At 46.3% G+C, this 20,180-nt stretch overlaps 2 protein-coding genes across 5 annotated transcripts in view; one reads left to right on the top strand and one right to left on the bottom strand.

The window, feature by feature from the left end:
* The first annotated feature begins 722 nt into the window (after window positions 1–722).
* On the top strand, window positions 723–17,240 carry IVNS1ABP (influenza virus NS1A binding protein). 2 transcript variants are annotated; one of them, XM_005487033.4, is made up of 15 exons: window positions 723–925; window positions 6,442–6,671; window positions 7,852–7,978; window positions 8,287–8,456; window positions 8,544–8,619; window positions 9,325–9,498; window positions 9,848–9,973; window positions 11,338–11,445; window positions 13,510–13,636; window positions 14,157–14,381; window positions 14,458–14,579; window positions 14,740–14,866; window positions 14,948–15,079; window positions 15,219–15,392; window positions 15,805–17,240. In XM_005487033.4, the coding sequence occupies exons 3-15, from the start codon at window positions 7,868–7,870 to the stop codon at window positions 16,056–16,058; spliced, it is 1,926 nt and encodes a 641-aa protein (XP_005487090.2). In that variant the 5' UTR covers window positions 723–925; window positions 6,442–6,671; window positions 7,852–7,867; the 3' UTR covers window positions 16,059–17,240. The 2 variants fall into 2 exon arrangements, with proteins under 2 accessions (XP_005487090.2, XP_005487091.2); XM_005487034.4 differs by lacking the exon at window positions 723–925 and adding an exon at window positions 5,728–5,984.
* Window positions 16,295–20,180, bottom strand: part of SWT1 (SWT1 RNA endoribonuclease homolog) — a 26,716-nt gene continuing 22,830 nt past the window's right edge. For all 3 annotated transcript variants that reach the window (XM_005487035.3, XM_074546291.1, XM_074546290.1), the window contains exons 18-19: window positions 19,896–19,960; window positions 16,295–18,622 (exon numbers count right to left, since the gene is read on the bottom strand). In XM_005487035.3, coding sequence (XP_005487092.2) covers window positions 18,517–18,622; window positions 19,896–19,960 — 171 coding nt within the window. In that variant the 3' untranslated portion in view covers window positions 16,295–18,516. The remainder of the gene's footprint in view (window positions 18,623–19,895; window positions 19,961–20,180) is intronic.

Genomic DNA, 20,180 nt, shown 5'->3' with positions numbered 1-20,180 from the left:
GGGTGATGGGGTGAGGTGGAATGGGGCTGTCATGGCCTCACACAGAGAGCAAGCTCCCAGGGCGAGCTCCCAATATTAAACACGGAAATTTTTTTGTCAAACAGATATAATGCCTTGAACTACAGTCCAGATTGACGAGACAGTGGCGTGGTTGAGGGGGAGCCGTGGCTGAGGGGGTTTATGACTGAGAGGGAGCCATGGCTGAGGAGGAGCAATGGCTGAGGGGGCAGCATGGCTGAGGAGGCAGCATGGCTGAGGAGGTCAAACGGATGAAGGAGAGTCGTGGCTGAGGACTAATGACCGAGGGAGACCTGGAGCTGAGGTGCTGACATGGCTATGGGAGAGTCACGGCTGAGGGAGTGTCACGGCAGGCAGGATCTCATGGCTGAGGAGAACAGGCAGCGCCGGGTCCGAAAGAGAAAGCCTACTGAACCAGTTGTGCTCGTGGCTGCGACCAACACTCACGGCCGCAGCCGGTACGGGCAGAAACGGGCACAGCGCTCCGGCCCCACCGTTTCCTCCGCCTCAGCCCCGCCGGGCACGGCGCCTCTTCCCGCCGGCCCGGAGGCGGAGGGGCCGCGGAGGGGCCGAGGAGGTCGGGGCGGGGCGGCCGGACTCGTTTCGCGGTCGAGCGGAGCCGACCGTGGCCGCCCCAGCACCGCCTCCTCCCCTCCCCGCTCTCCTCCCGCCTCCCGGAGGAGGAGGGTCCCGGGCTCAGCGCTCTGCGTGTGTCCGTACCTCGCGTGGCCTCGCTTACCCACTCCGCTCCCGCCTTCCATCGGCAGCTCCGCGCCCTCCGCTCTCCGCTCCCTCTGTTCCTCCGCTGCTCCTTCCCGGCCAGCCGGGGTTGCGCCTGCGAGTCTTCTTCACCCGCATTCTGGAGGCTCCCAATATGTTCAGCGCCGTCCGCGCCCAGAGGCACCAGGTACGGCGGGCGGGCGCCGGGCACGGGCCGTGCGGCCGCGCTTTGTTCGGCGCTGGGCAGCGGGCGGAGGCGGCGGCCCGGGCGGGCGCATCGCGCTCGGGGAACCGCAGTCCCTGCGGCCCCGCCGCGCTTTTGTTGCTTGTTCGGGGCCCGTTTTCTTGGGCCGCGGAGTTGCCCGCATGGCCTGAAGGGCGTGAGGCCGCTCCCTCGGTGCCGGGGGAACGGGCGGGCCCCGGCGGCCGGGGAATGCGGTGTAGCTCCCGGCCGGGAGTTCCCGGGTTCCCCACGTCTGCGGGTGCGGGGCCAAGGTCAGGCGCTGCCTCTCCCAGCGCCACGCTGCAGCCGCGGAGAGGCATCTGCCTAAACCTATACCGTGAATGGCGGGGGGAGAAAGAGAATCGCGGGAATCCTGGATTTAGGAGGAAATTGCCGCTCCGGGATGAGCGGCGTGTGCTGATAGCTGTTTGCCAATGCCGTGACCCTCCCTGTCATCTCTACCAATTCTAGGAAGTGGGAGATAATAAAGCAAAACCAGTGGCTGTCAGCTCACATTAGTGCTTCTGGGGAAAGCTGATGAGGGTGAATGAGCAGAGCGGTTTGGTTTTGGATTTTTTAGGGTTTTTTGGGAGGGGTACAGTATTTTCTGCCTGCATGCACCAATTTCCAGAGTTTTTTAGAATTTTTAGAGGCGCTTCAAGGTAGAAAATGCCTTTGCATTGTCACTTTTGCCGTTCCTTCACCCAGCATTCCCACAGATAATAAATATGAATTGGCTGTAATTTCATGCAGGGTAGAAAAATACGGGCCGTGAGAGTTGAAACATCCGAGTTACTTCCTAAGGAGATGTGTGGTGATAGACTAATGGAAATACAGTCTCATGTCACTCCTTGTTTGTGTGGTTTGTGAAGAGAGAACTTTTTTTTTCTTGTTTGCAGTAATGGGTGTGTAGACACCACATTTATTCTCTTCTGTCAGAGAGCTAGAAAATATGAAAGCAAGCAGGATGTGGTGCTTTGATGGTGAGATTGGTTTGCTTTTCAAAAGCAGATTTTGTAGCCACAATCTTGACTCCTGGAGTGTAGCATGCAACAGTCAGGGAATACTTTCCAGTTAGGAAGCTGTGTGTTAGCTGCTGTAATTAAGCCTGATTTTATTTTCATCAGCTTGAATTCTTAAGGAGCAGGAGGTGGTAAGAAAGGCAAAAACTGCCCAGAAATGGGGGTGGAAGACAAGGAGGACATATAAACAAAACTCAGTAATTTGGTTGTGTGACAGATGTTTGGAGAACTGTGGGAAGTCTATGTTAATAGAAAAAATAGACCCGGGGGGTGGGCAAAGGGCAGGAAAGAACTCAGATTTTAGTAGAGCGAATGTGAGGCAGGTTGAAAAAGAGATGTAGATAAGCACTGTGAGAACAACAGCAAAAGTATGAAATGGGAAGGGAGAGGAAGGGCAGAACCAGTGTGAAAAGGGAACTGATGACCAGAGCTAGGGCTTAGAAGCGTGGGAGGCCAGTCCTGGGAGCCAGTGCTGGATGAGCAGCCGGAGTGTTGAAGCTGAGGGTTCTCGCTGGAACAGCAGTAACATTCAAGCATGAAGCCTGCTGCTTATACATTTTTAAAGTCTGCATGCATAAATGTGCTTGGAAGAGCTCTCTGGGCTTGCTTTCTATAGAGGGCAGTCCAAGCATTGCACCTTCCCGGGCTGCATGTGAGAGATTTTGGAAAATGTCCACAGTACTCTGTCATTCCTCTTCAATTCCTAACCAGTGATAGCAAATATTCCATCTTCCCTCTCCCTGTCCTCTCTGTTGGCATGGGAGCATGACTAAGGTCGACGTGCAGTGAAATAGAAAAATGTTGTCTACAAGTCGTAGTTGTCAGTGAGACTAAATATTTAGTGGAAAGCAACTGAAAAGTGAATAAGCAAAACAAAATTGCTGTAAATTCTGAGTCTTACTGTAGATTACTGTAGATTAAAGGTTGGGTCTCTTTAGTGGTGTAAAGTGTGTTAATAAATGTCTTTGATGTTCTGCCCAAATGCAGACTCAGACATGAAAAGATGATGTGGTTTTACCATAAATAAATGCTAATGTATGAAATAAACGTTTTGAGGACGTTTGGTTTTATATTCTGATACAGATAATGGACTGTGAGCAGTCGTAGGTGTGACCTACATTTCTTCTGAGCTGGGCTGTCACAAGCCAGAAAGCTCCGGCTGGGTGTTAAATTCCATTTTTGTTTCACAAGTGTCAATCAAATATCTGTCATTACATCAGCAAGTATTGATGTTAAATCAAAAGATTATCAAGTATCTCCCCCAAAGAAGTGCTTTACCTGTGAGCTGAAGAAGTAGCACGTTAATTTGACTAAATGGTTTGTGCAGAATTGGCACAGCAAATACTGCACATGGAAAGTGGGCTGTATTAAATATGAGAGATAAAATAGATGTTCACTGTGTTGTTAGGTCATGGGCAAGGTGACTCTGCCCCTGGGGCTTGTTGGCTTGGTGGTCACCTGAGAGCACAGCTCCTGCAGGAGGCTCTGCAGGGGAGGCACCTAGGGTAGCACCGAGGATCACTGTGTATCAGTATCATTGCTATTTAGGTGGGTTTTCTTAAATGTACCTTTAAATGCAGCAGTGAAATAGAGGAGTTTGAAAGGAGGCAATCTCCCTTCTGGCCTGTGCAGCCAGTTCATCTCTGAGTGCATGATGAGCTGTGACTCGCTCACGGCCCAGTGGTACGCATACACAGCAAAGGAAAATCTCAGTCTGTGCACGGCATGAGGCATTCAGGAAACACAGTTACTACAACAAGGCAGTGTTTAAAATCCAGCAGCTGGGCAGACATTGGAGTCCTTGCATTCCTGTGCCTGGGAACAGCTGGGGTGCCAGAACACACCATGTGGATGTTCCATGACTTCAGGCCTGCCTGAGCCGGTGATCAGCGCTTGATCCAAGGGAGTCTCCAGCCCCAGCCCCAGTACCAGTCCTCACTGTTAAAATTACAACAAAAATCCAGAGTTTATGCATTACTCTTTAGTTTTTGCATAATATTAAAAGTATGGAAACAGCTGCCCTCAAGTAGGAGTGTTCTCCAGTGGAATGTGTTGTTCCCATTCTGGGATGATAATTCTGTAGCTTTAATGTGTTTATAGAAGTACATGTGGATGCAGTCTTGGTGTCAGAGGCACCAGGCTTTACCTGGCTGACAGTCATCTGGGAACATCTCACTTGGCTTAAAAAAATGTAAAATCCTGGATAATTATAAAAAATGCCACAGTAGTTCTTCATGTGCTGAGCTAAAAGGGAGTATAAGCAAGGAGGGGGAGGTAATGACAAAGTGATTTTGATTCAAAAAAATCAAGGAAAGAGTTTGTTTGCAGTACCTGTTTATGACCTTTAATGCAGAATAGGCAGCGTTCTTGACTTTGCAGTGAATTTTGGCTGATAATTCGGGTTGTGTTCTAGCAGCAATACTCCAAACTAAAATGAGGAAAGCTGTGAATTTGCTTATGCTATTTAATGCTGGTTTGAGTGATAATATTGGCCATGACACACACAACAGCGTTGAAACTCTGTGGCAGTAATTAAGATGTTCAAATTCCAAAATGTTCATATCCCTAGATATTCAGATTGGACAATACCATTAGGGACATAAATGCATCTGCATGGGATTGGTGTCTCACACAAAGGAGGGTTTTAACAGACAAATCTTCCATTTCAACCCAGAACTATTTTGGATGACCTTCTTAGGTCTTCAAGGTCCCAGGCAAGTACATGTGGCAGAGTTAGGACATTGTAAATAAAACTGATGTATTACAGCAGAATGTGACAATACACACCCAGAGATGTAAACTGAGCGAGGCTGATTGTGGGATTTAGTTAGAATAGTTTGACTAGCTGTCCTGTGACTTGAAATGTTTTGCTTGAGGTGAATTTTTGGGGAAGGTGTGGACATCAGGCTCTTAGGTTTTGTTTTGAGAAGTTGGCTTGCTTTAAAAATTGCAGTGATTATGCCAGTTGTACTGACGGGGAAGTGTTGGCTGCCAAATGCCTAATTAAACAATATTTGTTAAATAGAGCTTGGTGTCACCTTCTTAACTTGCCTGTAGGATTACAAGAAGAATATACCTTAATTTATTATTACTTAATCTCACCTTTATGTGAGATTTCTTTTCCCAGTGAAGCACACTGGTGTTGATGGAAGTTGTGTGCAGGGGTGCTGCTCCTGCAGCGCCCAGCATTCCGGGTGCTGTGTTCCCTGATGTGGGACACTGCTGTGCTTGGGAGCAGCTGTTCCCTGCTCCAGAGCCAAGCTCTGCCAGTGTTTGCTCTGCCTGCACGGTTCTGTGCTGGCTGGGGCTGTGGGAATGGAGGCAGTGTCCCTGGAGCTGTATGTGGTGGGACAATGCCCTCTGCTGCTCCCAGGAATCAGCCTCCTGCTGGAGCTACTGGGCTGCACCAGGCACCAGGCAGGTACTGCTCCTGCCAAAGTCACCCTGGGCTGAGCACTGGCCATGCACCACGGTCACAAGGTTCTCTTGCAGGGCACTTTTAGTTTTTGACAAGGAGAAATGAGCTGCACCTATTTTTAGGAAACCCAGTTCCGAATGTGGCATTTATTCTGTGGATACAAATATAGTGTTGGAACTGAAGTGATTGATGTTTTCCTGAGGTGGCACCAGGGTCATGGAAAGTTCCAGAGTGAGTGTTTGTTGCCTGTTCCCTCCCTGCTGCTGCTCCTCCTCCTCCTCTTCTCCCCTCCCCAAAAAATCCTGGCATAAAGAGCCCACCAGCATGTGAATTCCCAGCAAAGCCACCCCAGTCTGCACTGCCAGTGCTGAGCTCAACCAGACCCCAGCAGGGTCTGTTCCCAGCAGAGAGACCTTTTACCAAAGAAAGCTGTCATACAGATTCCTGACTTTATAATTTCTGGGAGTAACGGAGACTGGAGACATGCCCAGTCATTTCAGACATGTCCCTAATCCATCTTCAGACAATTTTAGGCATTCAGTAGAAGAAGGCTATAAGTAGATGAGTACAAGAAGAGCTGAAGGTAGGAGGCTTGTGGATTGTGTTCTTTTATAAAATGGACTCATTTCTGTTGTGTTATGTGTGAGTTACCTACTTGTGGAAGCAATAATGATAATAGGATGTGCTGAAGGGCAGAGTTGGTAAGGGATTGGCTAAAAATGGGATTCAGCTGTTCTACCTTTTTTCCTAAGCACTAATTTAGCCCCTTTCTTGTCTCTGGGGGTAGAACGATGATGTGGTTGATTTCTTATTAGGCATGAGGACGTATTGGTGTCAGTATGGAATTTTTCACACTGCTTGCTTTTTGTGGGGGAAAAAACCCAGAAACCCCCAAAAAACAACAGCAACAATAAAACAACCCCAGCTTGTTTGTGAAGAAAAACTTGTTTGTTTGGGTCAGGACCATGAATCGAGTTTTATGTGAAATACATGACAGTGCTATTTGTTGTCCTTACTTGATACCTTCTTCTTTATTGCAGGTTATGATGCATGATTATCACAGAAGAAATTCATGTCTATAGCTCCTAAGGACTATATTACATCATCTTCAAGCCTGATAGTTTTGGAATCCATATTGCAGCTGCAAACTCACGTCTGCTTTTGCATTTCCACAAACATCTTCCCTGTCAGGAGATCCTGAAACTCAAGTGCTCTGTTCTAACAGAGTGATACCATTGGGCTATTTTAAATTTACAGTCATCTTTGCTTGGTAAGTTGTACCATTAATTGTGTATACAGTAGTTAATACTTCTCCGGAAATTATGTAAATTTAAAATCTTGGTGTCTTTTCTTCAATAAAACACAACAGATGGATGTTTGTAAGTGAGATTATTGTTGCCAGTTCAGGGTTGAATACTCGCAGTAGTAAGTGAATTTAAAATAGATGGATTAACAGTAGAAGTATTTTGTGGGAGCTTTGGTATTTTCATTACTGATTTTTGCAATCCACTACTTCTGGTTTGGAGTTTTCGTATTTAGTGTGATCTTCAGAATTTTCTTAAACTTGAGGTGGAAATAAAAATTGTTGCTGGTAACATTAATAGAATCCTACATATACTCTAAGATATTTAAGGTAACTGTACTTCTGTGTGTGTTAGCAGCTCAAACTTAGAAATCTGCTTTTTGTTTTAAATTACTATTTCAAATTCATTAGGTTGTGTAAGGGTAATAGTTAAGTGTTCTTAATTAGCTTCTTATTTGGAAAGTGCTTAACTAAATATGAATCAATTAAAGGAGCTAAGGAGTAGCTTCCAGATAAAAAAATTAAAGTTTCCTGAAATTATTTTTCCAGTCTTGGACTGATCTCCCTGAGGTGGTATCTTTTTATATGGCTGAGGTCTTCAAAGGAAGTTGTTCTAGCTTTGAGATGATTTAAAATACATTATTGTTGTTCAGAATTTATTAAATTATGTCTGTTTTGTTGGTCATATTGCTTTCATGACTTCCAGCTGCTATGAAATACTGAGTCATTACTCATAAAATTAAACAAAAAATGTTTATCTATCTATTCTACTTCAAAAGCTGCTTTAAATTCTCAGTTCTTATTTTTTAGTGTAGCTGGGTGTTGTGTCTGCAAAAAATGCAGCTGGACCAGAGTGGTAGGGAGCGGAAAGTGGTGATGAATGATGATAGCTGGGGATGGATATACGAAAAAAGATCTTTAGGGAAGGGAATCCATGTAATCCAGTGGTTCCCAGCTTGCTCCCACAGAGCTGGCACAGATTCAGCCTGTGGTTTGAACCCAGTACCTGCTGAAGGGATGTGGCCTCAATCTCTGAAATCATTAATCCATTAATGCCCCCTGCGTGTTTGTTTGCAAACAGTGTTGCTAGTACTGCTGCACTGAAGCCAAATGCTGTGTGTGTAACCTTTGCCCGTTGCATGTGCAGCCAGGCCAACACCAAAATGATTCCCAACGGGTATTTGATGTTTGAGGATGAGAACTTCATCGAGTCGTCTGTTGCCAAACTCAACGCCTTACGGAAGAGCGGTCAGTTCTGCGACGTCCGCCTCCAGGTACCTGTGCCCTGCCACCCCGGGGAGCCTGGGGGATGTGGGCTTACACCATGTGGAGCTGTTGCTTCACAGACTGGGAGATGGGAGATTTTAGAAGCCCATTTTTCTGAAAAATGCATACTAAAAAATATCCAGATGGGATGCACTTTGAGAGAAGTGATGCTAACTTACAGCTGGAGACTGTTGATTTGAAAAATTGATTTGAATTGGGGCACTCATCTGAGTAGGCCGTCATGTTGTGAAAATACAAAGGTAATTACAAAAAATCCTCACCAGCACATGGGCTTCTTGTTTGTGTTTGACATAAGGTGTGTGGACATGAGATGCTGGCGCACCGAGCCGTGCTGGCATGCTGCAGTCCCTACCTGTTCGAAATCTTCAACACTGACAGCGACTGTCACGGAGTTTCCCATGTGAAATTTGATGATCTCAACCCAGAAGCTGTTGAAGTTCTGTTGAATTATGCCTATACTGCTCAGTAAGTAGTTCTCATGGTAACTAGAGAGAGGATAGACTTTGATTTGAAAAATCAGAATAATAAGAGGTAAATTTCTCTATTTAATAGGTTAAAAGCTGATAAAGAGCTGGTGAAAGATGTATACTCTGCAGCAAAGAAGTTGAAGATGGAGAGGGTTAAGCAGGTATGGTTCTCAGCTTTTCTAGAAGTCCATTCTGCCTTCCCAGGCTGACAGCATTGCACCTTTTGGTGTTAGTGAGCCTAAACCTGATGCTTCTGTGGAAGAAGTGCTCAGCACAAAGCTGCTGTAGGTGTTCCTTAGCACTGTACTGATTTGGTGCCAGCTGGATGTGTTGCATCCACTTGCACTGTCTAGGGTGCCAGGGTGTTCCCTGAAGTTATGTTTTGTATTTGTGCACCTATGTAAGAAAAACAGCTTTAAATCTTGGCTGATTCCTTACCTTCGGGTCTGTGGCAGCAGTGCTGTGCTTGGTTGCGTTGGGAACATGAACAAACCTGTAAATCTATCAGGAAAAGAGCAATTCACACACTCCTGAACATACTGAACATAATGTGGTAGTGCTCGACTTTGGAAATACCATTGACTGCAGATAAAAAAGGGAATTGGGATCATTAGCTCACCTGACTGAGAAGCAGTTTTGAATAGGTGTTCAGTAGAAAAGCATGGGGTCCATGCAGATGGCAATAGCTTCCAAATGTGTCTGAGTTTTTCATTTAAGATGTGCATAACTCCTGTGGAAGGCAACATTACCTGTACAGCACTGGCATGGGGATGACAGCAGAGTCACTGCTCTGCAGTTAGAAAACAGCTGCTGTATGTTGGGATAGATAATTTAAATGTATAAAAACTGTCTGCTTGCATTGCCAGGTTTGTGGTGACTATTTGCTGTCCAAGATGGACGTGCAGAGCTGCATCTCGTACCGGAACTTCGCCAGCTGCATGGGAGACTCCCGGCTGTTGCACAAGATCGATGGCTACATTCAGGAACACCTTGTAGAGATTTCAGAACAGGAGGAGTTTCTCAAGCTGCCACGGTTAAAGGTTAGCCTAAGTTTGTAGAATTCCTTCTGGTACAGGATCTCCCAAAAGCAACCTGAGGAGCAACTAGGATTTCCTTCTCTTTGGAGGGCAGGAATACTTGGTGTACTGACTGCTGCCAGTAATGTGACAATTTTGGATCTGTGTCCTGTTCTTAGTGCTGCGAACCTTAACTCTAGAGAACATGTGCTGTCCGGGTGTAAAAGGTGATTGTATTTAAATGTGCTTCCTAGTTCCATAGGCTGAAAGCTCCTTGTGGTGTTTTCTGGCTCTGTGGTAAAGATAAGAGTGGAGAGAGTAAATTCCTAGAGAATTCCTAAAGAGTAAATAATCTTTTCGCTTCTCCCTCAAGCTTGAAATAATGCTGGAAGACAATGTTGGCCTACCCAGCAACGGCAAATTGTACACAAAGGTAATCAACTGGGTACAGCGCAGCATCTGGGAGAACGGAGGCAACCTGGAAGATCTCATGGAAGAGGTTAGTCTTTAAGAAAATGGGATTTTGGGATTAATCATTAAAAAAACCCCAAAAAAGCCAATATGAAGGATGATCCCTTTTTTTTTTCTTTTTTTTCCCCCTTCACTTTTTTAACTGACCCTAAAGAATTTAAATTTTGCTGTAGGTACCCCTAAGCTGAGAAACTGGGGGGGTGTTCAGGTGAGCTGAATGCACTGTTCAGTCTGGTCTTCACTTTCCTTTTTGCTCCCCGTTGCTGTATAGTAGCCTGAGAGTGGCCTGTATCTGCTTTAGTATGGGGAGGTGGTACTGAGACTTGCCATAGATTGGTGATGTTTTCCTTTGCAGGTTTTGCTTGTAAATGCACAGTAGGTAAAAGCTTCTAATGGTTGTTCCTCCCCATTGGTTTATCTCCCCATAGGTTTATTAACAAAACTAGGATACCAAGGCTGAAGAACCAAGAAGAGCCTCAAGTGTATTGACACGTACAGAAGCAGCAGTCCTGCCCCAGTGCTCCTAAGAAAATCCGCTGTGGGCAGAGAACGATCATGATGATTTAATGGTGTTTACTTACTCCTTTACAGGATGCATTATTTTCAAACTTGTGTGTTGTTAAATGGCTTTTCTCATGAATACTAATGGTAGATGTAGCCTGGGCAGTGTTTAATGGCAAAATTAGCGGGGAGATAAAATTTTTAATTGGCTCCAGCAAACGGACTTTACCAAATCTTGTGAAATTCTTCAAAATTTTCAAAATCTGCTATTACAAGGACAAAAGATCCCCAGAAACATTTGTCTAGGCAAAAGTACATGTTGATGCTGTCATATAATCTCAAGTGTATATTTCCTCTTGGAGAAACTAATTTAAAACATCATGTTGAAATTAAGATGCGTTTCGTTGAAACAGCTGCATCTGGTTTCAGTGGTGGACAACAGTTTCTTCCAGAACTTAAATTTGTGTTGTCTTCCCTCATTCCCATACCTTTCTTTTAGAGTCTGTTGGCTTCTCTTGGCCTTTTTTGATGGAGATAAATATGTGTATTTTTCATAGCAGAAAACTTGTGTGCAGGGATAAGGAAATGCTTGCATGAGACTGTGAATTTGTGTAACTCTGCAAATTAATGTGCCTTTTGCTTGTCTAATGTTTCTGTGCTGGGAAAACAGCAGAAGCCCACGGAAAATGAAGATTTCTCTCAAGCTGAGAAAGTAAGGAACCTTCACTCCCTGTTTTGAAGATTGCCACCATGACATCTGCTTCCTTTTAGTTTTGCCACTGTGCGAGCTTGAGATGAGCTGACGAGCAGTGTGGTGCCTGGGGTAATGTGCCTGTAGCTGAGGAGCACAGAGACAGCAGCCACATGGGTGTTCTGTTGTTGTTTTTGCAGGTGCAAACGCTGTACTACTCAGCTGATCACAAGCTGCTTGATGGAAATCTGCTAGATGGACAGGCTGAGGTGTATGGCAGTGATGATGACCACATTCAGTTTGTGCAGGTACCAATTGCAGACAGTCTCAGGTAACCCCAGGTAGACTGGAGCAGTTTACAGCACACCTGAAGTCCTGTGTTCTGCTGGCAGAGAAGGCAGCAGGTGCTGTAGTGGAGAAATGCAGCAGGAGAAGGTGTCTGGCTGGGAGCTGCTGCAGGCCATGATGTGCTCTCAGCTTCTGTCTCTCTGGCAGGCTGGGCTGACTCTCAGCCTTTCCACAACAATAGTGCTCTAATTCTGACTTCAAAATCAATCCTGGCTGTTAGAAGAAAGAAGAGGCAGACAAGCACTCAGCTGTAGGAAGTCAGCTGAGACCTTGTAGAGTTCCCAGAGACTGTAGAGAAGCACGGACTGATTGGCTTGCAGTGGGGAATGTGTCTGGTAAATTTGGGCCCAGAAAAAGATTCCAGATCCAAGTTCTAATCCTTCAGCTGCCAGCGTCCGCTTCTTTTGTTCAGCTGCACTGGTGGTGTAGCTGCCAAATCTCTCTGATGCTTTGACTGAGTGCAAATCACTCCTGTGCTTTTGGAGAGGTCTTTTGTTATGGTTTTATTTTTTAGTTCTTACCAGGTGTAATCCTTCTGAGCTCCAGAAAACCACATGGCTTAGTACAAACGCAGGCTAAGATAGAAACAATCAAAAAGGACTAACAGTTGCAAATTATCAGTTGCTTTATACAAGTGAACTTGGTTTAAATTTAAGAATTTGAAGCAAATACATTGTAATATTTTATAACAGTGAAACATGTTCATACAAAAAGTTTCCTTCATGAAATTCTTAGCTAATGTGGAAAACAGTGTCCATCCCAGAATGTGGATTTTAGAAGTGAAATGAGAGGAAATGGAAAAGCCAGCTAATTTTCCAGTTTGTTAATTATTTTTAGAAAGCCTTCACAGGGTTCTCTACCTCTGGATACAATTTGTAATGCTTAGAAGCAGAGAGGTGAATGTTAGGACAGTTCATTTTCAGAACTAAGACCAGGACTTCTGAATGTTTTTCTACAAATCCTTCCTAATAAGAAAAATCACCAACTTCAGGTATCCTTAACTGTTGAGGGAACTAACCCTAAAAATCCCCTAGATGCCAGTCCTCGAATTGTAACTTTTACATTTTTAAATTACAAAACTTTGTATTTTCTGTTGCTGTTGAGGCAATTTAAAGATAAGAGCTTAAGTGGTTAATTGGATGAAGGTTCAGAAATAAAAAAAAGCTCTCTACAAGTGCGCTGCTTGTCACGGTGAGCTGATCTTAGCAATCCAGCTCCTCTGTGTGAGGTTATCTGAGTTAGGTGATGTGTTTCTGAAGTCTTGTGACAGTTTCCATGGAGATCAGGCTCCAGGGAACTGTGCAGGCATCGCAGACTTGGGACTATGGTCATAAACTCTGCTGCTGAACAGTATAGACAGCACAGTAACTTTCTGTGCTTCAGGAAGAGCTTCAACAACCCAACCAACTGTGCTGAAAGTGGGAATTTTGAGTTTTTTCTTAGTAGAGTAAAATAATGTAAGCTGCAGTAGAAATTTAATTGGAGATAAAAAGAAAGCAGAAATTTCTTGTTAGTGGAAGTATCAAGGGAGTAAAATCCAAGAAACAGCTAATCTGAGCACGAGAACTGAGGTGAAATTAGTTTGTCTTCAGGGAATGAAGAGAATAGTTTATTCACTTCCAAACAGCATTCTATAATTACCTCAAGTTCCAGAAGCAGAGCTTGGAAGTGAGGCTCCTGTGTGGTAGCTCAATTCTTTCCAGCAGCATGTAACTATTTCCTTATATTTGTAAATCCTGCTAGAAATGCTCACTCACTTCAGGGCTTTGCAGTCCAGCACCAGCAGTATAAAGCTGCAGTTACAGGATAAAGTGAGTTCCAGGAGAAATGTGTAGGGTGGTTTTTGGCCACTGTTACTGGGCACGCAAGATGTTCTGCTGAAAATATAGGTGTGCTATAAATGCTGCTCTGCGGAGGTATAGGCAAGTGTGCTCTGGAGTAGCTACACAGTGTCTCAGAGAAGCAGAGGTAGAAGGAGCTGTAATCTCTGGCTAGGTTTCTGTAGCTGCCTTTTGATTTTGCAGAAGAGGCCACCACGTGAGAATGATCACAAGCAGATCAGTAGCAGCTCCTCTGGAAGTCTTTCTCCAAATGCTACTGTTCAGAGTCCTAAACACGAGTGGAAAATCATTGCTTCAGAGAAGACTTCGAGTGAGTAACAGGGGCAGGGGCTGTCTAACAGATGTGTCTCCTCTTGGGTACCTGACACCTTCTGCTCCCTGGGGATTTCCTTCACATCTCTAAGGAATGCTGAGGTGTTTCTTCTTACTGATGATACAAGTTAAGTAATTTGTAGGGTGCTTCTGATGTACCTGGGCCAAACTGGGATGACATACATTTCAGTTCCTTATGAACTAAATCCATGGTGTGTCATCATTTTCCCAGAAAATCCTAAGGAGACAGGCAGCCCATAGTTAATTAACAGAGCTGTTTGCTCTGTGTGTGCAAAGAGACTCCCAGCACATGTTTAAGTTGCTGTTGTATGTCCTTCAAGCGCTCTTTCAGTGTCTAAAGCATAGTTGTCAATAACTAACACTTTTGAAACCAGCAATCTGAAAAAAATGTAGTTTCTGTGCTGCCAAGGGGAGTGGCACAAGCAGCAGAGCCCATGTGGCACCCAGCTCAGTGCCCCTTCCCGTGGCACCGCGCTGAGGGTGTGCTGTCCCCGCAGGTAACACGTACCTGTGCCTGGCCGTGCTGGACGGGGTGCTGTGTGTCATCTTCCTGCACGGCCGCAACAGCCCCCAGAGCTCCCCCTCGAGCACCCCGCGGCTGCTGAAGAGCCTGAGCTTCGAGCTGCAGCCCAGCGACCTCATCGAGAAGCCCATGTCCCCCATGCAGTACGCGCGCTCGGGGCTGGGCACGGCTGAGCTCAACGGCAAGCTCATCGCTGCGGGTGAGCCGGGGCAGGGGAGCCGGGCAGGGCTGGGCTGGTGTCTCTGGATGCGGGGCCAGTAACCTCTCGCTTGCAGGGGGCTACAACAGGGAGGAGTGCCTGCGCACCGTGGAGTGCTACGACCCCGAGAAGGACACCTGGACGTTCATTGCACCCATGAGGACGCCGAGGGCCCGGTTCCAGATGGCGGTGCTGATGGTGTGTGGGGTGGGGAGCCAGCCTGCACGGGGCTGAGCTGAGCAGGGCACACAGAACAGGATGGCTGTAAAGTTGTTTCTCTGTAGTTCCATGGTTATCCAAGTGCTCATGAGCTGACAGGTGTGCTGAGAGGTGACGGGTGTTGGTTTGTTCCTCTCAGGGGCAGCTGTACGTCGTGGGTGGGTCGAACGGCCACTCGGATGACTTGAGCTGTGGAGAGATGTACGAGCCCGAGATTGATGACTGGACCCCTGTTCCCGAGCTGCGGACCAACCGCTGCAACGCAGGTGAGGCCTCTGCGGCGCCCAGCTGGGGGGCGGAGACTCAGCCACTTCTTACTCACTTGCCATTCTGTCCTGTGTCGACAGGAGTGTGTGCCCTGAATGGAAAGCTGTACATTGTGGGTGGTTCTGATCCCTATGGCCAGAAAGGACTGAAGAACTGTGATGTGTTTGATCCTGTAACAAAGGCTTGGACGAGCTGTGCTCCCCTTAACATCCGTAAGTTTGTTGGGAAGCTGGGCAGGGATGGGGAGAAAAGGGCAGCTGCAGAACTGCACCAAACCAAAAACTACAAAAAGCAGAACTGCCCCTTTGAGTTGCTGGTGCTGGTGGCTGACTGTGCTGGCTTTGGTTGCAGGGAGGCACCAGTCGGCCGTGTGTGAGCTGGGGGGGTACCTGTACATCATCGGCGGGGCCGAGTCGTGGAACTGCCTCAACAGCGTGGAGCGCTACAACCCCGAGAACAACACCTGGACCCTGATGGCGCCCATGAACGTGGCACGGCGCGGCGCCGGAGCGGCTGTCAGAGATGGTAGGGCTGGGGCTGCTGCCTCGGGGCCTTTCATGTCTGCTCTCATATGAGAAGAATACAAAGCTGTGCTCCTTTCTGGGCAGGAAACAATACAGTAGGAGCCTGGTTAAATGCCCAGTTTTAATTAAAAAAAAACCTCTTGGTTGTGGGGCATTCACTGCACTTCTTTGTTTTGAAAGAGGTCACTGTGCAGTTTCTAGAGCTGCACCTCTTTGAATTTGGACTTTGCTCTTACTCTGAATCAAATTCCTGGGCAGGAGACCCAAAGCAGATCGCTCCTGTAAGTGCAGACCTTGACCAGGCCAAGGTCTGTGACAACACCTGGATCCCTTGGGGCTGTGTTGAGCCTCCTGGTGAGGGCACAGGGCCAGCTGGTGCTGAGCAGTGAGCGTGGCTCCCTTTCCTCACACAGGGAAGCTCTTTGTGGCCGGAGGATTTGACGGCACGCACGCAGTGAGCTGTGTGGAGATGTACGACCCTGCCAGGAACGAGTGGAAGATGATGGGCAGCATGACCACGCCCAGGAGCAACGCTGGCATCACCACCGTGGCCAACACCATTTATGCAGTGGGGGGCTTTGATGGCAACGAGTTCTTGAACACACTTGAGGTCTACAATCCGGAGTCAAACGAGTGGAGCCCCTACACCAAAATTTACAAGTTTTAAGTGAATTAAATTCCCTTTTCAAACTAACAGGCTTAGTGATGTAATTGTGTTTCAGTTAGAGGTACACCTGTGAATAGGGGTGGGGAGGGCATAGATGTTGCCAACAGCAACACAGAGCTTTTGCATATTGCATATTAACGTGCTGTATATATTTGTTTTGGAAAAAATATTGAGATGAAGGGTTTTTTTGTGTATTTTAGGACTTTAAAGGTTTTGGTTTTGTTTTAAGATTCTGAAATAATGCAGGAGAAACTAGACTGGGCATATCATTTCAGGAGCTTCCCCCAGTATTTGTTACTTTGCACATTGGATGACTTCTTGGAGGTGTGTTCTTGGGGCAAGAAGGGTAAAATTTGTGGGGGATGTTTTTTTCTTTCATCAGGCCTTGGTTTCCTTCAGTAACTGGAACAATCTATAACAAGAAGCCTTATTTAAATAGATATAATGGCTATTTTTTTTATTAAAAAAAGCTGACATGCCTCTGCTAATACCTTATCTTTTACAATTGCCTTTTTATAACAGTTTTTATATACTCAGCAGAGTATTTTGTCTGTTGAAATGCAAATGGCAGATAAATGGTTATTGAAACAGAGAGAGCCTTGGAGTTTCTAGAGCCCAAGTGGGACAGTGGATTGCCCCCACAGGTGAGCTGCTGCCTCTGCTGCAATAGTGTGAGTTAATCTGCACCACCTTCCTTAGAGCTGCATAGGGTTTCTGGACATGACACACCCAGACTTTCTAGGCTGGGAAAAGGATTCTGGCTCCAAGTGTTTTGAGGAGAATGCAGAGCATGCTTTCTGTACAGCAGTTTTGTTACTATGGGTGAGCTGATCTTTGTACAACTGCAATAGTTTGGGGAGGGGGGTTCTCATGGGTTTTAAACTCTTGCCAGCTGGCAAAGAAAATGTGTTGTAGTACCTGTCTTGAGTTTATTTTTCTAATATTACCAGCTGGAAGTGTGATAGAACACAAATAACTTGATTTTGTATGTGCTCATAGTCCTGTTTTAGTTCACTTTCTCTGTTCCTATGGATCAAACACTGGGGTGGGATGACTTGGTGTCTAATGTGTAGTGCTGCACATCTAACTCTGGGTGCCAAAACTAGCACTGACTGCTTGCTGCTGCTGCAAACACATTAAAGGTACCTTTTGGGAAACCCTTGCACCACAGGCGTGCCCTGACCTGGCTGTGTGTCCTTTTCTTCAAGGAGGCGGTGTCCAGAGAGACACAAAAAGTGACATTTCTGATGGGTGTAGGCAGGGAGAGCTGGGAGGGGAACAGAAGACTCATCTTCCACAACAGCCCTTCCCAGCCAGCATGTGCTGCAGCTGCCCCCATCAGCACCTTAGAGCCAACATCCCCACCCCACTCCCAGGGCTGGAGAATCCCCATGGGAACAGCCCTGCACAGTCACTGTGCTCCAACAGGAATTCCACCCCACTCCCTGGCAGGACTGTGCTGCACTTGAATCCACAGGGACTGGGCAGAGCCACTCAGAATGAACTCAGAATGTTTATGTAACAATAAATTACAGTTTTACAATCAAGAATTTACAAATACATCCAAAAGTTAGTATCAAAATAGACACTTCAGAACTTTGCCAGTCAGCTCATCTCTGTACAAATACATACAAGAAGAGGTAGCATTAAAGGCCTTAGAAAATGGCTTTGGAAAAGTTTCATGGACTTAAAGCAGTTCTGGAAAGCAACCAGCAGTGCAGCCACAGAGGGATATCCAGGGAGGACCCAGGCCCACCTTCCATAAGAATGTGGCAGGAGCTGGATGAGGAGTTTCCCCAAGAGCACTGCTAGCAGCTTTCCACTGTATGAATAGAAAATGCCTGCTCAAACAAAGGAGAAAAGCCCTTTTCCTCTGAAAAAGGGTATGGGACAAACACTTGTGTGAGGGTAGGGGGTCTGTGTTGTCCTTAAGGAAAAACAGGCATCAATCGGCTCCTTTGCCCATTCCATGTCCTCTCTGAAGCCTTCACTGCACAGGACACACACGGTGTGCCTGTGGGTCAGTCCTTCATTCCTGGCCTTGCACTCGGCTACTTCCTACCCTTGGGTCACACAACAGATTCCTTTTTCTTGTGACTTGTAAACTACCAGCAAAACAAACAGAGGGGTTTCCTATCCAACCATGAACAGCTCAGCTCCTCAGGAACGCTGGGTGCTCAGAGCAGCACAGCACAGCTGCTGCATCCCAAACCAGCCCTGCTGCTCCTGGCTATCCATGCCTATCCAGCAGCACCCTCACTCAAGACAAGACAGAACATTCTAGTACCGAATAGAATTCTCAGCAGAAATCCCAACATTTAATATCCACGTGAAACTGTGTTTTCCCTTCAACTCCAAGCCGAACCAGCACCTTCGAGAAGAAAAGCCGGCAGGGTTCAGGCTCCTCCAGCGCTTCCCTTTTCCTCTCCTCCCCACAGGAGGCGGAGCTGAGCCCGGGTCAGAGCCAGCCCCGGCTCTCGGCCTCCCTGTGCACGGACGCCTGGCACTGCTCCAGCGTCTGCTCCAGCTGTGCCAGCTGGCAGCAGCCCACTTCCAGCCTCTCCCTGGGAGACAGGAGAGAAAGGTTAGCAGACACAGCGCAACAGCAATCTTTACAAATACTCCTTACGTTTTCAAGGACATTTCCATCAAACTCAAGCAGCAGCAGTGACTTTTGCACTGCAGCAGTGACTTTTGCACTGCAGCTGCTACATCTGAGGATTTCACATGGGCTCCTTGCAACAGCCGACCCACAGCTGCCACAGGCAGAGCCCCTGGTCCCTTCCAGGGCAGGTAAAATTGTCAGGAGAGGTCACTGACATCAACCTTCTGCAGAGATCTGGGCTTCTGGAAGGTTCAGTTCAACCATCCTTCACACACTGACAGAGCCTGTACTCACACCAAAATAAGGATCTGGATACACCCCCTTACAACTTAGACCCTTTCAAAAGAGTAATTTCAACCCGATCACAAATAAACATGCCCTAGCTTAGGTTTCCAAAAGATTCTTTCTCAAAACACCATTTAAAAGCTGCTCCTCAAAAAAAGGAAGAAAACCCCAATCACTGAGTTCCCCAAGCACAGCCCAAGGGCTGCCAGGGAAGTCTCCAAAGCTTTACTCTGCTGAGCACAGATTTCCACACACTGTTTTCTTTATGCCTGTATCTATACAGGTCTAGAGCCATCACCTTGTGGGAGTGAAGCTTTTAAACTGTTTTTTATTACAGATATAAATATTGAATGTCTCCCTCCCTGAATAACTTTGTGTCCTGATCTTGCAATCTGCACACTGAACTTCACAGAAGATTCAGGGACCCAGAATTAATCCAGGAAAAGGGAAGCTTTTAAGAGTAATTCATGCTCCAGCCTTTCACTCAGCTGATCCTGGCGAGTGACAGCTCATTCATATCCACACAACAGCAAAATCCAGTGACCTGCCCTTTATTAGCCAGCTCAGAATTATTAAAAATCCATGACGGCATTTTAGAGACCTCCCAGAGCCTGGATTCACAAACCTTCAGTGACACAAATTCATAAAGAAATGAGCCAGAAACCACTGGCAGAGGAGAGAGGGCTCAATACCTCACCTTCAACAGCTGAAAATCTCCATGTAAGCACTGATTCCTCAAGTCCAATTTAATTTTTGTCCTCTCCTGATCTGTGTTATTTGGGCATTAAAATTAAAAAGGGAATTTTAAATATCCCCCATTTATTCTCCCTACACTATTCCTACAAAGGGGGATTTTTATTGACCCAGATGATTCCTCTGATTGTACCTTGGTAGTACAGGTGAAAAAGCTGCCTCTGCTCCCCCAGTGGGGTCAGTAACTGGCTCACCTGTAGAGCTCCTGTGAAACACATTCATACAGCTCCTCAGCAGTGAACTTCAGACTGTTATTGATCTAAAACAAAGAAGAAAATGAATATAGTCATTTATCAAGTATCACATGTCTTCTACAATTATACAGTAGGAAGAGCAGATACAGCTCATGTATTCCTTAACAGGCTCTCAAGCTGAGACAGTACATTAAAAATGTCATCCTCTATCGTGTAATAAAATCTAATATTACTAATTCCAGCTCCATTTTCTAACCACTTCAGCAAAAATCTTAAAGACCTTCA

Source organism: Zonotrichia albicollis, chromosome 8 (genome assembly GCF_047830755.1).
Source record: "Zonotrichia albicollis isolate bZonAlb1 chromosome 8, bZonAlb1.hap1, whole genome shotgun sequence".
Taxonomy (NCBI): domain Eukaryota; kingdom Metazoa; phylum Chordata; class Aves; order Passeriformes; family Passerellidae; genus Zonotrichia; species Zonotrichia albicollis.
The sequence above is the reverse complement of the archived record's forward strand: the minus strand, read 5'-3'. Positions and strand labels throughout refer to the sequence as shown.